At 37.0% G+C, this 16,663-nt stretch overlaps 2 protein-coding genes across 2 annotated transcripts; both read right to left on the bottom strand.

Moving 5' to 3' along the window:
- Positions 1 to 5,957: 5,957 nt before the first annotated feature.
- LOC102230973 (protein AMBP) lies at positions 5,958 to 10,873 on the bottom strand. The gene is made up of 10 exons (XM_005799661.2): positions 10,620 to 10,873; positions 10,085 to 10,227; positions 8,984 to 9,060; positions 8,768 to 8,884; positions 7,853 to 7,954; positions 7,634 to 7,689; positions 6,838 to 6,922; positions 6,584 to 6,751; positions 6,318 to 6,491; positions 5,958 to 6,133 (listed from the first exon to the last, which is right to left on the bottom strand). The coding sequence occupies exons 1-10, from the start codon at positions 10,737 to 10,739 to the stop codon at positions 6,111 to 6,113; spliced, it is 1,065 nt and encodes a 354-aa protein (XP_005799718.1). The 5' UTR covers positions 10,740 to 10,873; the 3' UTR covers positions 5,958 to 6,110.
- A 1,587-nt stretch (positions 10,874 to 12,460) lies between these two features.
- On the bottom strand, positions 12,461 to 16,275 carry LOC111609526 (protein AMBP-like). Its single transcript, XM_023338530.1, has 7 exons — positions 15,712 to 16,275; positions 15,388 to 15,533; positions 15,237 to 15,313; positions 14,028 to 14,147; positions 13,487 to 13,588; positions 13,113 to 13,162; positions 12,461 to 13,024 (listed from the first exon to the last, which is right to left on the bottom strand). Exons 1-7 carry the CDS (start codon positions 15,829 to 15,831, stop codon positions 12,962 to 12,964), a joined length of 678 nt encoding a protein of 225 aa, XP_023194298.1. The 5' UTR covers positions 15,832 to 16,275; the 3' UTR covers positions 12,461 to 12,961.
- Positions 16,276 to 16,663: the final 388 nt, after the last annotated feature.

The raw sequence follows: 16,663 nt of genomic DNA, 5'->3' as shown, positions 1-16,663 counted from the left end.
CATGCGATTGTAGCTAAGGCGAGGTTTTAACATGCAGGCTGACGGGTTCAAGGCTAAAACATTGTCATATTGGCAGAAACAAATAAGACTATTTGTATAACATATTTGTCTACATGTTTGTATGAAGCATATACATTATTAAAATTCATAATTATAATTTTTAAATATAATCATTTTGTTTTGTTTTATTTTATTTCCATACAGAAAGAATACATTTAGACAGAACTCCAAACTGTCTAAGTTAACACACATTGGTGTTTATAATACAACATACATGCATACATCAAGGTACATAAGCAAACAAACAATATGCATTTGTATATATGTAAATGTGTGTGTGTGTGCCAAAGTGTGTGTACATGTGTATCAGTGAGTAATTATGGAGAATAAAGGCCCGCTTGTACAGAGTGAAACTGTGGGGTTTGAAGTGAGATGGGAGATGATTTTCTGTTTGGCTGAGCAGGCTCAATAGTCCCATTCAGCTAGTCCCCTTACTGCCTATTGTCCTCCCACCACCAGTCCACCACACACACACACAAGCATGGACATGCTGGATTTGAAGTGGAGGCCTAGGGGCGAAAGAGAGATGGGGAGTTGGCGGACAAGGGAACTAAACTTAAGAGAGCTGTCATAATGGTGAAGTGAGGAAAACGGGGGGGCGTAGATATGACATCATTCAAACGTCATTTTTTTCTATCTTTCCATATAACCATATTGATCTGTAAATGTACAAAATATGTATCAAAATAAATTTTGATACTTAAAAATCTATAAATAGTTATTTAGAGCATATTTTTGCTGAAACACGTCCCATTTTTTTCGCTATAGGACACCTCTTGTATGGTGGTTAACCAGGTCCACATGACAGAAATACATCTCTAACCACACACACACAACCCCACCCCCCCATGCACACAGGTCATTCAATAGTCTGTCCTGGCAGAGGAGGACCTCACACCCATCAGGGGTTAATAATTGTCTGCCGCTGGTTTGCAGGACATTGGGACATTGATCTGGCTGCTTCTTTTCTGCCACCTGGGGAAAGGAATGTCCCGACTCCTACGGTGAGGTGTGTGTGTGTGTGTGTGTGTGTGTATCTCGTCTGGGAGTGTGCTGAGTGGTCAGCTACACCCTGTGTGTGTATGTCATGGAGAGGTCATTCAGAGCAGAGTGGGCCAGAGTGTCACACTGTGTAGAGAGACAGACGGTGGAGGGCAGAATATTCTTCAGGTCAGTCGGTCAAGGGTCACTGAACACAGAGGTGAACGCTGCATTACTAGAACCACATATGAGTCATCCCAAAAGAGAGCTCAGCATCTTTTCACAGCTGTTTGAATGGTAAAGTCCACAAGAAATCAGTAAAACAGACTCCTGAAAACCCCATTCAACATGAAGTCAGGCATAATTGTGAAATAAAAGGAAGCAATTTAACATTTTCCTAAATTTTGGTGAGCATTTGGCATGCATTTACACTAACCTGGACATCCTTCAAATTGATACTCGTGGATAAAATTGAGTGAAACTTTTAGAAGTCCTCTAATAAGTAAACAAAGCTCACCCTTGTAATCTCATTATAAATGCTTCTCTACATACAAAGCACATTTTGGACATTTGTGGCTCATTCTTTCTGTCATGACTGACATTGCACAATCTTTAAAAGGTGGAAAGTAGATTAAGAGCTTCATTTCTGTCTTCAACTCAAAAGTCCAGCACACACACAAAAAAAACATTCGTCCATCAATAATCACTAATGACAAGATGCAAAGATACCTAAAGTCCTCCACTTGAAATTAAGTGGAGGAGTCACTCAACCCAGACCGTCACCCAACCCAGAGGGAGCCGTCTACTTTTCTCCAGTCAGGAAGTATGGTCCTTGAAAGTATCCTTCAAGACCCTGAAATATATAGCCAGCCTTGTAGATCAAAGCATGTTCATGTGTTGGTGTAGTCAAAGCAAAATCCAATTGAGAATCTGCTTGTGCTTCCACCATTGTGGAAAAGGTCTATCTTTAGATTGTGCATAGTTGGTAGAGATATCCTCTACCAGACTAGCAACTGTTGTTCCAGTCAATGTGGTTCTATTCATGGTTGAATGTAAATGCATGCCTCACTTTTCAGTGTGATTAAATAAGATGAATCTTGAATCTTGGAATTAATGTTTTTATTTTTCTGAATATGTGAGAACTTCTTCGGTGATGCTTACAGGATTGCATTGCATACCTGTTTAGTTTGCTGTGGCACTTGGAGAATTGTTTGTGTTCTTTCTTTGTACAGATGCTCATTTTTGCTTGCAGACACTGACTTCTGTAAATGGTGGATATTTTTTCTTCACTGTTTATTTAATGCATCTTTATTAACTCTTTTATTTCAGCAAAACTTTTGTCAACAATACCATAATTTATGAAAAGCAGCAAATGAGCATTAGGTTGAAACATGCATCCTCTATTTTTCAGATTTCTCCTTTTTTCTTTTGTCCGGATCTTTGGCGACACAAATCCTTTCTACACACAGTTGTGTGTCTCATGTCATACTCATGTTTTTCGCATTTTGTTCCCAAAGCACCAGGCCCTCTGTCAGGTATTCACTGATGTCTTTTCTCCCTGTTACTTAGTCAGTGTTTTGAAATGCTATTTGTCTTTCACAGGGTACTTGTCCTCCACGTCAACATTTCTAATTTTATTAAGTATATTGCCCTAAATGGTTTCAAACAAATTAAAAAACAACTAAACTACAAACAAAATTAGCTAAATTTGTACTATGTAAATGCACTGAATTAAAAATGTTATTTAAAAAGAGGGTCTTGAAGCCAAAGTATATAAATGAAACAGTCTTTAAATAGTTTTGCACAGCAGATTGTAGTTTGGAGCAGAAAACTGAAATATGTGTCTTGCATGTGTGGTTTGAGTTTCCATTGTAGTACGTGTAACGACCGAAGCTTTCTTCAAATGCTGATAATATCTGCAGGGAATATGTCAGGCTTCAGTCTATGTGAAATATTTACCTAATTACTTCTGTTTCACTTTGTTTGGTCAAAACCACAGCTAGGTTTTAAGAAAGATGTGCACAAAATGTGTTTTGATTAAAAATAAAATAAAATGAGTAAAGCCAGTGCTGAACAAGAATTGCCATACCTATGCAGTAAAAAAAGAGAGAAATGTACTAACAGATAAACAGAAAACAGCATAGTTTGTGAGGATTACAATAAAAAAACATGTGCCTTTAATGCTACTTGTGTCACAGAATGGTGTAGCACAGGACCCAAATGCAGTGAGGAGGTACGGGCGAGGGGGAAATTAACTAAAGAAAAGAACTACAGGAGCCTCAGAAGTAATGATGCAGGTAACAGTAGTTTCTGACAATTAACTTACTGAATGTTGATCACTGGACAAGGAGTGATCAACAGGCTGGTTAGAAACAGGGTGCAGCTGTGAGAGGAGAGACAAAGAACTGAAGCCGAACTGAGGAAATCAGAGAAATGCTTGGAGAATACACAAGGAACAAGGAAGCAACAATTTGAAATGTGAACAAACCAGAGGCACAACTTAAAATAAGAAATGATTATGACTCAGACCAAAAAGGTGATTAAAGCACACAGAAGTAACAGGGAAACAATAAAGCAGAAAAGACAGGCTTTCAAAATAAAAGAACTAAGCTGTACAGAGACTCATATAGAGCTGTATAGGGGTGCTCGAGCTACCATCCTGCAACTTTCAGAGGCTTCCCTGCTCCAACACACATAAATCAAATGAATGGCTCGTTAGAAGGTCTGTTCAGAGCAGATCCTGGTCTGTTGGAGTAAGGATGCATCTAAAAGTTGCAGGACGGTAGCTCTTGAGGACTGGACTGGAGCGCCCTTGATAGAGGCTCCCTCTAAGGGCTGAAAAGCGAATACATATGAAAAACAAAAAATAACAAGGAATCTTAAAACATTGGAAAATTTAAAACCAAAATTCTAAAAAATATGATAATTTGACCACAGTTAAGTGGCTAAATCTAAAATAATCAAAAAAAAAATCAATTACACTTAAGACATTAAGATACATTTTCTTTGTGGTGGACATCTTGAACAAGTAGTTAAAGAAATTTAAGATCCAATCAGGATGGAGGATTGACACATTCCTCAGCCTCTTACAGGCAGCTGAGGAAACATAAGGACCAGAAAGTAATGCGTTTGTGGACAAAATCCTCCTACCTACCAAATCAAATCTTTTTTTTTTTTTCTTGTGGAGTTTGGATGTTGTCTTAAGCAGAAGGTCATGTTCTAAAGTATAAGTGGAGCAGTAAATTCAGTGAGCCGAAGAAATTCAGAGCAATAAAAAGTTATTTCTGCTGTCTGTACAGCAGTAAAATTTAAAATAATTGCTAAACAGATGAAAAGCTGAAGTATTTTGCTGTAGTGAGAAGCAGCTGAAGCTGTGGTGGGAATTTTATTGTCAGATTTGTGGTGAGTTCAGTGTCGGAAAGTTTTCTGCAGAACTAATCGAGGTTATCGCTTCCTCTCTCTTCATGGGAACCTCAGAGTCTCTCTTTCACTGCTTTCTTGGAAAACAAACTCAAAGTGTCAAAATGTGTCAGGAACACTGTTGAACATGCACTCTTCTATGTGTGAGTCTCTGAGAGCAAGACAAAGTAAATTCCTCTTGCTATCTTTGTGTGTTTGGTTGTTTGGCACCTCTCGTGCAGCGTGCACCAGGTGAACTGGCCTGGTACGGAAGGTCAGCTCTGTGATGTCACTTCCCCTTCCTTTCCGGATATTCCCAGCATTCTACTGCCAGCAGCCGGGAACTCTGGGAACCGAGAACAGGAAGCCTGGCTCGTTCACCGGAGAGAAAGCTTGCAGTGGTGACTTTTTCAGCTCTGAATGACTCATCATTTGCTGACTAAAGTCACTGCATGGGAACAGAAATTAGAGAGAGCCACTGAAAAACTCAGGAGGGTCGTGTTTAGTTTGAAGAATATCGCCACCTCCTGGTTTTGACCTTGAATAGGAAGTTGGCTTTAAAAGCTCCTTGATTTCGATTGAGAGCATCTTTTTTTGCTCTTTGTTGATTCTCTCTTGGCAGGAAAGATAAACACAAACACTCAAATTACACTTTTTTTTTCTTTTAAAAAACCTGAAAATTAATTTTGAACATGTATATCTTTGCACAGTTTCCCATTTTAAACAGCGATAGTATACTTCTGCATCTTTACAGAACAGAACCAAAACTCATCGTATTATAAATTACAGTGTAAAGCACACATTTTGACTGCTTTGTACATTAAAACAGATGTCAAAAGGAAAAGGAGGCAGCTTAAACATGCAAGATGTGCCATTTTTGCAGATAGTTTAAACATGTTGATTTATAAATATATATAAGCTGAGAGCATTTGACAAAATGCAGTTAATTTGGTGTCCTGCCAACATTTTGTCACATTACATTCATACATCCATTAGCCTACAACCCTCATGTCAATGCAAGATTAATGGAGAGTTTCTCCAGCAGCCATTGGGCTAGAAGCAGGACACCCTGGACAGGTCACCAGTCCAACACAGGGTAACAGAAAGACAACCAACCATGAAACCAAACATTCATACCTAAGGACAATTTAGAGAGACCAGTTAGCCAAACATGAGAGACCACTAGCAGCATCATGTGTCCCAGTTTTCCCACCTCACTTAGTTGTTTAGATGTCGAAGGTATGAAGACTTTTGCACAGTATTCTCTGTATAAAGATTAAATCCAAAATATATGAAGAAACAAAGTAAAATAAGAAAACTAAGAATATTTGCAAATATTGACCAATTTTAACCATGATCTTTCTTTTGAAAGACATCAGATTTTTATTATTGAAACTCCTGCTGTTAAAAAGTCCTGTTCCATTTGTATCTGTACGGCACTAATGTAATGTAAACTTGAACCTTCTGTTACTTTAAATGCTGCACGGACAAACAGAAATGCAACAATAACCGACCCACAAAGTATTGACTTTTTATTGACAGCTTGACATGATTTGACATCAGAGCTGATTTGCTAAGATGTACTTTTGTTGTGCACCTTGTTTGATTCTGATTCATGTTTCGTCTCTGTGAAAAGAGATGTGGAGAGCAGCAGCGCTTCCTTAGTTTGCTCAGTTTGACATCAGCAGGCCGTCTGCAAACAGAGAAATACATTAAATGTTCTGAATAAGGCTTTTACTTTATGACATACACTTTCATTGGGTTTCTGTTGTATTGTTCATGAGTGAATGCAAATTCTACCAAATTGCACAAAGATTAACATCTTCAGCTTATTTACTGCAAAACGTGTATCTGGGATGATCTCCAAACTGCCTCACCGTCTTTCATCACCCCGCAGTACTCTTCACACTCTGCCTTAGTGTAGAACTTGTTAGCATTGGGCTGACAGAAGCCCTGTTTGTAGGGCATGCACACTCCAGTGGATGGGTCGAAGACCCAGATAGCTGGTTGACCCGTGCAGGGCTGAGGAGCCATGGGAAGACGGCACACAGCTGGAGAATCAAATAAGTTGAACCTCGATTAAATCCCTCTTATTGGTCAAATACCAATGACATATTCCAAGCAGAACGTTATATCTTCTCACCCTCTGTGCGGCATCTCTGCAGACACTCTCTCTCTGTCACAAAGTTGTTCTGATTGCCTAAACAGCCGCCATACTGGAAGAGCTCGCAACTCATTGAGGAAGAGTTGTAGAAGTAGCGATTTAACAACCCGAAACACGGTCCGGTGTCCGGAGAGGCGTTGCATGCCACTGTAAAGACAGACAGAGATGACGTGTGACTCCTTTAGATATTATAAAGGTACTAAAGTGATGTTTTAATGTAGCTCATCTCTCACTGGTTCCATTGAACAGTGGTGCTTCGATACCAGAGCCCTCTGTGTCGTCAAAAGTCAAAGAAGAGACAATATTTCTCCTCACCCGCTGCAACATGGAGAGACAAAACTTAGTCAGCATCAACAGAAAGGTTGCAAAGCAAACTGATTATGTATGTTTCTATGTCAAAATCATCATATTATCTATTTACCATGCAACTGCATGTTTTTAGATTTCAAAAAGTAAGCCATTGCTAAGAGCACAGAGCATATATTTTTTCCCCCTGGAATACAATATATCAGGTATTGTGAAGACCTTTTCAGTCATATTTTTCCCTAACCCGGTGGTTAAAATTTTGTATTACATACACTTTACTAGTATTTTAAAGCTACTGAATACAAACAAATCATCAAAAACACATTATTTCTATATTTAGAAAATAGAAAATATTTTGGTTTTCCTAACTCTCATAAAAGATTAAATGCTGTCCAGTTTAAAGTTAAACAGTGATGGAAAAACATGTTATATGTTTGTTACTACAGTGGATGTGAAGATCTGGTTTCAACCATCTGATTATTAAGGGTGGGCATTTATCCTATAATTTATAGTAATACATTTCTTATACAGAGATTTTGATTTGACGTTATCATGATAAATTCCAAGTAACGTTAAAAAATCAAAAAAACTGTCTGTATTGTCGGGATTTTTTTTACAATTTTTCACCACTGTCACTTTAATCATTTTTACAATAGTGCCACAAAATAGAGTGGTAAAACTTTAACTCCATATTGCCCAATGGTTGTGGATGATTGGTTCTACCTTAGGCTCAGGCTGAGGCGTCGGCTCGGCCACCATCTCTCCAGGAACACAGTCGCCTGCACACAGAGAAAATGGAAACCTTTTTCATATATGACTGAATCACATATAGACAATGTGTACTGATTTTAAAACAGTCTCTGTTGGGACAAGTACTATATGACTCATAAAATATTGTTTTTGTTATTTAGCATATGTTTGCATGCAAATGTGTTTGTCTACCTTTGTCCTTTCTAACGTAAATGGCGTCGTCACCCATTCCTTGCTCTCTGGCCAGAGTTTTAAAGTCCTCCAGGATTGTTGGTCTCACAGACTTTGTCCGACCTACAGAGAACACATGACAAGTATTTTTTTATTTTATTTATTTATTTATTTTTTTTACCAAAATCACCACCTGCACTGTTATAGCCCAGACGGATCGCAGTCAGGCTGAAAGCTAAATTTTATCCTCATCTGAAGAATAAAATGTGGGATTTGTTTTCTTGCTGAACACTGACATTAAAGTTGATACTGTTATTAACAGAAATTTAGATTTTCTTTAAAGCCCTTTAGATATCAAAAAATATTGTTTTGATTTTTGATATATTTTTAATTTTGGTTGTAATCTTGATATTATATTAAGGTGTTTGTGTGTGTGTGGTGAAATATGGTTCATAGTTGCAAGGAAACAAATAGAATTGGACTTTTTTTTTTTTTTTACCCTTTTTACCCTTCAACTGGACTGCTGGGTCAAATTGACCTGAACAGTATCTATGTAAAATGTAGACGCAGAGTGGTGCAAATGTGTAAAATGAACCATTTTCAATTTATATGTAGAGGGCACCTATTAAGACAAATAGAAAAAGTTTCATGCAGAAAAACATACTTCCAACTATTTTTTTTTTTTTTTTTACATTTTACTTTAAAACGGATCAATATGACCCGCAACATAACAGGAGGGTTAACCTCCATTTGACAAACACCTTTCTTAATTTTCAACATGTTATCTTTGAAGTATTGTTAAAAATGTACCACAGGAAATCCACATCCTACGTCTGTTCACGTTTGCGCTTCATTAAAGAGTATTTGGTTAAGAATGTGTCAATAATTTCCGTCATCTGTTTTCCAAAGGTGACGCTACAGGAGGTGAAAACTCACTGTAAAGCTTGAGTGAGATGCTCTTGTCTCCTGATGATTTCTGCTTGCTCATAATCACAATGGCGTACTCGTTGTAGTTGGTGTGAACAACATAAGCATCCACATCGGCTCCCCACTCTGCAGAGAGGGAGAAAAGGTCCAACAAGAGTTACTTCCTCAGGTGATCATCAGAGGACAATCACCAAATTAACAGAGAGCAAAAGTGAGACAACATACTTGCAACATGGTAGAAAAATCGTCCTGGTGTGGAGGTCACCTCATAATCCCCAGTTTTCTCCAGACATGTTCCCCGTCTGCACAAAATACACTTTAATTCAAGTGATCAAATCAAATCAACTATTCGTAATCAAATTCCAGAAAAGTACCATTTGTAATGCTTGCTAATGTCCCAACACAGAAACCTCTGAGTGAGCCCAATTGCTGAATTTTGCTTAAATATTTTGTTTTATTAAATTGTGTGATTCTAAGAGTGATCTGTGATTATCAAATGTAGCATCTGTTTTTTTGAATCGTTGTTTTCCTTGTTTTTATTGCGACTTTATTCTTGAAAGTTAAGAGAGGATTGACATGATAGTCTGTCTTGTCAAAAAATGTTTCCCATTTTTTTTAATCACTAAATCAAAGCAGTTTTTATCTGTATACTACCACATAACATCAATGAGAAATGATGTTCAATATTATTTTATTTCAAGAAGTATTCATCGAATGCAGGGTCGGCCATAAATGAATATTTTTGCAATTTGTTAATGGATTTAATCAATATCTCCTTCCACAAAATTTTGAGGACATTCATGATTTTGATTTGGCCCAAATGAGTTTGACACCCGTGACAGAGAGCATCATTTCAAATGTAAAGCAATGGTAAATTCATACGTTCTGCTTTGTGGCTTATCTTAGAAATTTCCAAGAATATGTGTGTGTGGTGAAATATAAAATAACCAGAATATATATCGACATCCAACTTTTTATATTTCGACATCCAAAAAGTTGGATGTCGAAATATTTGACTTGAGCCAAGATTGTTTTTTTTGTTTTGTTTTTTTTAATACATCGATTATACTTGACTGTGGCCCAGTTTGAACTTTTGAAAGCCTTGGCGAACATTGATTTTGGCCTTGATCATCAAGCAGATGAAATTCAAATGTTTTGCAATCTGTTAATTTGCATGTGTGTTTTTTCTGACTTCATGTGACTTTAAATACAAATTTCCAATTCATAGAAGACATTGAAAAGTGAACAAGTGATGAACATTTGCTGATTGATATTTTAGGAGTCTTCTCCTTTATGTCTGAAATATGGCAGTATTTGTAATCCAACCTGAGAACAGTTCGGGTCATTTTGAGCTTTTCATCCGTACTGCCTTTCTGCAGCACCAGCTTGCCAATGGCCCGTTCTCCGCTGTAGCGCTGCATGTATGGAGATCTACTCGCCTTTGCAACATCGTACCATGTTCCCAAAAACTGTCATGAAGAGTTAACAGGATTGTCATAAAAATAAAAAACATTGCACATACAGAAAGTTTAAACACACTTGAGATATTTTTGAAAGATTTTTAAAATGCAACCAAACTATAAAACATTGTTTTAGCCATTCAGCCTCTTCTCTATGCATAGTTTGTACTTTAAAAAAGTTATGACATTTTTGATTTTAATGCCTTTATGCTTTTATATACATATATAAAATATCCCTTAAGTATTATATAGGACATGCAAGGCAAGAAACACTAAAACAAGAACTAATAGCTCTACATGTGCTCCCTTGCTTTTACCTTTAGTATTAAACAGTTTTATTTCTCGCTGTTATACTCGATGATTCAACTAATCTTGCGAAACTTAAAAGGTTCTCCTCTCACCTTGCTCAGATCAAAGTTCTCCTGTGTGCTGTAAAGAGGATCTGGGAGAACAGGGAGTCCTTGGACGGTCCCTATCCATCCCAGCAACAGCAAAGAAACCAAAGCCACAGATTTTTGCATCTTGTCCGAACTTTGTGTCCACTTTTGTCGAACCTTGTCCTGTAGGTGTGCAGCACAATGACAGCCCTGTTCTACTGCTGAGAACGGGACCGCACATTAAATTGTAAAGGACTCAGGATATAATCACTCCCACAGCCCAGCTTCCAAAAAATGCAAACAAGTAAAGGAGCAAAGTTCTGTCACTCTGTTTATCTCTGCTGTAGTTTGATTTATCACAAGGGGCAGTGAACCACTCAAACATTGGACTTCAGAGATGCTGCAGTACTGGCAGATCAATATGTGCTGTAATATGAGCAAAAACAGAAACAAGGAAATTTTTTTTATTTAATTGGGATTTTTTAAATAAACAGGATCCAGGATTTTCATGCATGGTTAAACTTTGGTTTTGGGATGCAGAGAAACTTTGTTTTTTATATATATTTGACAGTACTGTCACATCTAGAGGCACAAATCTGGAAATGTTCTTATGTAATAGTTCCCACGTTTGGAAAAATGTTTGTATATAGTATACAAACATGTAATACAGTATGTCTGCTTTCATTGAATCATTTAGCATAACTGCAAACAGACAAAAGTGTACAGATACATTTTTAAATAAATGACAATACTTTTTTTTTTACTGGTTTTAAAGTGATCAGGAGTTTGTTCATGAGTTGGTTTGTTGAGTTTTAACATATTGGGATTTCTACATTATGGGTTCATCTTTTAAGGCGAGAAAAGTTCATTTCCATTTGTCACAGCTCCTCCTACTGATCAGTAAGTGAACATGCTGGTCATATCAGGTCAGTTCTGCTCAATGCCTTTTGAAATCTTTACTTTGTCAAAGCTCCAATGTAACAACACAAACTTATCACAACCCTTGGAACTGTTTTGCATTTTATTATTATGCAACACCAAACTGGTTTATTGGGATTTTATGTACGCTAAACAACACAAAGTAGTACATAAGTGTGAAGGGGAATGAAAAGGATTAAGAGTTTTCACAGTTGTTAAATTCTGAAACGTGTGGCATGCATTTCCCTGTCCCTGCTGAAGAAAAACATATCTACAGCACCATGCTGCCACCATTTGTCATTGTGGAGGTAGTGTGTTAGGAGTGAAGTGAAAGTTAATTTTCCGCCAAACGTAATAATATGAGGATCCTAAAGCTCAAGTTTGGCCTCAAATGACCAGAACTACTTCTTCCTCTATTCTGCTATGTTTCCTACATGGCTGCTGTCAATCTGTAAACACTTCTTACCATTTCCTTTTATCAGTGGCTTTTTTCTCACCACTCTTCCACCAAAGACAGGTTTGCAGAACGCATGATTGTTGATAGATTCTGCAACCTGATCTTAAGATCTCTGCAGCTCCCATATAGTGTGTGCTTCGTTGCATCTAGTCTGGAATATCGTTTTCCAATCTAACCCAGCTTCACTCTTTCTGCTGTGTTCCTTGGTCTTTATGATGCTGTTTGTTCCTTAACATGAGATTTATTCACTGAACAGCTGGATTTATACAGACATTAAATTACACTTTGGTGTCTCCCTGCAAACACAATCCATCTGCCTGCCAAAGTATGTTTAAAGCAGCACTACACTGGCTATACCCCAACATGCTCAAACTCAGTAGCTCAACGTATGAAGTTGAAGTTGAACTTCTACTCAACCAGCTCCTCAGAACAATGTGGCATTGAGTTATATTACAAATATAAAAAGGATTTAGAGTTCAGCAGGCAGATATCATACAAACGAGTAGTTCTTTATTTTTCGTCTTTAGTTTGACAATTAGAATTTTGACACATTAGGATCATTTATGCACGCTATTACTACTACAAAAATAATACTAGTAATAACAACAAAATAAAATACAATACATTTTTTTAAAAATCATTGTGTAATTGTGTTATGTCACAGACAAGGACTGCAAATTAATTTAGCTGCTTCAGCACAGTGGTATTGTTGACCGCTTTGGCTCTTTCTAAATTAAAATTGGGAGAAAATCTAAAGTAAACACAGTGGACATGTATATTAAAAGATGCAAAAACATAAAGTTGGAGAGACTGTGAGCTGCATCAGAAATCCAATCTATGACAAGGCTTTTACTGTGTGGGTTGACCATTGTCCTTTTCCCTCTACTTATTTTCTGTTACCGCTTGCTGTTTGAATGAAGGTTTCACAACCAGAGTATAAAGATGGGCACCACCAAATAAATTTTCTAACAATGAGTTATTTGTCACCTGGTCAGACATCACTTTGCTTTTTCTCTGTAGTAATATTCTGTTTGGAGATCTGAGGAACAGAAGCCTGAAAACAAACACGTTACCTGTTATTTATGATTATTCTTATGTCAAATAGAGTCATCAGCTGGTTCAGCATAGTGGGACACAGCTACCTGATGGTCAGCAGTTTCCTCCATCATTTGTTTACCTGGAAAACAGTCACCTGGAAAGACAGAAAAAAAACTAAATCTCTTTAAATGAAAACATTAATGTTTTTCTATCAGAAAAATAAAAACAGAAATAAAATAATAATAATACTTCTTTTTGAAAGTGCTTTAACAAATCTGAGACAATACTTCTAATCCAGTGAAAATGTAAAATCTTAAAATGGCCAGAATATAAAAACATAGCTTGATAATTAATAAATCATGCTAACATGACTACAAAATAATAATAATAATAATAATAATAATAATAATAATAATAATAATAATAAAAACATTTTCAAGCTATTTTATGTTTGAAAATGACCAGATGTCAGAAGTACCTTTGTGTTGGTTCATGATGGCAGCCTCTTCACTCATTTCATGATGTCTGATGAGCGCTTTAAATTTATCAACAACAGGAGGACTAACACTCATAGTTCGACCTGAGAAGGAGACATTTGTCGCTAAGTTACTCTTACATAGGAGATTATTTGAATGACAAATTCTCATGTTGCATCTTGTTTCTTTTTTAAGCCCAAGATGGCTGCTGTTCAGCTATCTCTCCTACTGATGAATCAGATGGGAGAAAAATGTTTGGATTTAGCTCCTTTCTGGCTATTTTTTAAAAATAAAATTAAAATGAAAAGGTAGGCATCATATTGAATACAACACAAACCAAACATATTCAAAGTTGTGACGCTGACTGGACGACTCAAAAACACTGATTTCACTTCAAGTCAAAAGAAACACGTTGATAAAAATGAAAAGTTTGTTTTAAACCTTAATCTCTGGATTTAACTGAAGTTGTGATTTGGTTATTGAATCCTGGTTTGTCTCCTGGTCACTCAGTCAGAGTCAGATTAGAAACCTCTGTTGACTTACCATAAAGCTTAACTGTGGTGGTTTTATTTCCCGATGGATGCTCTGTGCTCAGCTGCAGCATCAGAGCATACTCATCATAGTTTGTGTGAATCACGAAGGAATCAACATCGGCTCCAAATCCTGCAGAGAGGAATTTTCATTTGATATCTGAGGAACCCTTTCATAGATTTTCACTGAAAAAAGAAAGTACGTTACATACTAGAAACAGCAAAACCTTGAGGTCTTTACCAGATTCTAAAATTGTTTAAATCATAAATGGACAAAGCATAAAACAGATTCTAAAGTGTTCTTATTTATTAAACTAAGAAGATTTAAAAGAAAGCCATGTGTGAAAACTTAAGCACATTCACTGTTTACAGTGTATTTAGGAGTGTAACTACTCTGTGAAACAGAGTTTTGGAGGTTTGCTGGTTTGGAGCATGAGGTGTGTGTTAACACAGTGACAGCAAAGATAGCCAATTACTTTAACACAGCTGTCCATCTCCCCAGGAGAGGAAACCCCTGCAAGTTTACCCCAAGGTCAGAAAATGCAAAAATCCCAATCTGTACCCTGTTGCATGCTCTACAGACCCCAGTTCTCAAGTTGTTTTCTAAAATGAACAGAGCAATTCAAATCAGGTTTGCAAAGCTGCATCTGAATGAACCATAAGACTTCTGGACCAGTGTCCACAGGACAGGTAGTACCAAAGGAAAGATTTGGCCATAAAGACCAATGTCATGCTCTCAGTGCAGATTTATTAGAAAAACTGCAAAACACAATGATGGTGGAGGGATAAATCAGGTCTGTTTTGCAGAGACAGGACCAAAGCACCTTGCAGCTGTTGAGCTGATCGAGATTTAATCAATATGTCAAAATGTTCCAGAGTCAAATGTGGTGAAACTCAATCACCAACAGCACAAAGACCAGAGACACGACAGCAAATCTGTAGAGAAAGGCTGACAAAGGAAACAATCAAGATGTTTGAAATGTACCAGTCAAAGTTCAGACCTTAGTCTGACTGAAATGCTAAATTACAGACTTCAAACAATAAGAAATTGAAGCAAACCTCTAAAGGAAATTGAGTCAAAATTCTTCCATAGCAATGTAACTTATCTTATGTAACAGTCTCACAAAACTAACTACAGAGTTACTGCTACTGAATGTGGTAGTATGCTATGTAAAAACTAATTTATATGACAGATAGGATGTAGAGAAAGGTAGAAATATACTTGCAATATGGTGAAAGAATCGCCCTGTAGTGCTGGTCAAGCTATAAACTGTCAAAGCCTCCATACATGTGCCATTCCTGAAAGAAGAAACATGTTGTAGATCACACAAAAACTTACATCTTTTGCAGTTTACAACACATGAGAAACTGACTTGAAGGAGGAGGAAGTCATTGTAAAGTTATGCTGAGTAGGAACATGTGTCAGGTCTAGCGCCACAATGACAGGGTTTCTCTTCTTGCGCTGCATGTAGTGAGGACAGGTGGACAGCACAGCCATTTCATACCATCGTCCTGTAAACTGTAGAAAAAAATACACAGTCAATCTACGTCCAGCCATCTGCAGGTGAACGGATGAGATCAACATAAACATTTTCACACAGGAGATTCTAAATGTTTTAGTTGGTGAGAAAAAAAAGTTTTGCATAAACTGATGGCTAAAATGGGGGAAAAGAAGAACTGTTGTCTTAAACACTCACCTGCTCAAAATCAAAGTTCTCCATTGGTGTTACTGGACTATTTTCCATCACTGGATCCATCTGGTGGGTCCATATCGATCCAACAACCAGTAGAGGCACCAGAAACACAACTCTTTGCATCCTGAAAATCTGTTCCCAAAGTGAGAACTGGCCTTTTCAAAGCTAACCATCATGCTTTGCTTTCTGAATTCCCACCCCTTTGCTTTCAAAGATTGAGATCGAAGGTCCGAGATTCACTTTATCTCCTCCTCAGGTTCTGTACATTCAATTGTTTGTTGTTCAGACTAATCAGAAATAAATCCCTGGACTTCAGAGTTTGAAACTACCTGTAAATATGCAACCAATCAATATCTGTTAGGTTTTAACCGCCGGTTTGTGGGGAAAAGGCTGGTTTGCTGCTCCGAAAGGGTCTCTAAAGGAGGCTGTGTGTTGGGTAGCAATGCTTGAGCATATCTGAATCATATTCGTCCATCCTCATAGAGTTTGTACAAAAGTGTTCTGTGATACAGCAGTGACACATTCAAAAAATCAATAATAATAAATCTGCTTCCGGTCTGTAACCTAAATGATCTACATACTAAATAATCTATTGGTGGATGGACATTCCTAAGAGATTTATCAAGATTACATTTTTTAAAAAGTTTATACAGTAATTAAACCTAAACATGCACTTCTCAAGTGGCTGTGATTTTGATCCTGCTTCAACATCACACTACAAGACAATAAATCTGGGTGTCTGGAATTAGAAATGAAGTATTTATTGTAATTCAATTTATTTATTTATTTAAGCCACAAATGCAAATTATCCTTCATAATTAAGTACACATAAAATAATACATTTTAAATTTTTTCCCCCCTTAAATGTCAACTTCTGACTTGTTCAAAACTACTTCAGTTGATTTAAGGATTTTAACCCTTTAATTTCCAATTTAATTACTTCGGTGTTTATTAT

Source organism: Xiphophorus maculatus, chromosome 8 (assembly GCF_002775205.1).
Source record: "Xiphophorus maculatus strain JP 163 A chromosome 8, X_maculatus-5.0-male, whole genome shotgun sequence".
NCBI lineage: Eukaryota > Metazoa > Chordata > Actinopteri > Cyprinodontiformes > Poeciliidae > Xiphophorus > Xiphophorus maculatus.
This window is presented reverse-complemented; position numbering and strand designations above follow the sequence as displayed.

Bases quoted from the DNA above. Each gene is read 5' to 3' on its own strand.
- LOC111609526 (XM_023338530.1), bottom strand. From the start codon at position 15,831: ATGCAAAGAGTTGTGTTTCTGGTGCCTCTACTGGTTGTTGGATCGATA. The intron at 15,534-15,711 runs GTGAGTGTTTAA...TTTTTTCTACAG, and splicing joins AGAACTTTGATTTTGAGCAG to TTTACAGGACGATGGTATGA. The intron at 13,025-13,112 runs GTAGCTGTGTCC...GTTTGTTTTCAG, and splicing joins AGGAAACTGCTGACCATCAG to GCTTCTGTTCCTCAGATCTC.
- LOC102230973 (XM_005799661.2), bottom strand. From the start codon at position 10,739: ATGCAAAAATCTGTGGCTTTGGTTTCTTTGCTGTTGCTGGGATGGATA. The intron at 10,228-10,619 runs GTGAGAGGAGAA...TCTTCATGACAG, and splicing joins AGAACTTTGATCTGAGCAAG to TTTTTGGGAACATGGTACGA. The intron at 7,690-7,852 runs GTAGACAAACAC...CTCTGTGTGCAG, and splicing joins TTACGTTAGAAAGGACAAAG to GCGACTGTGTTCCTGGAGAG.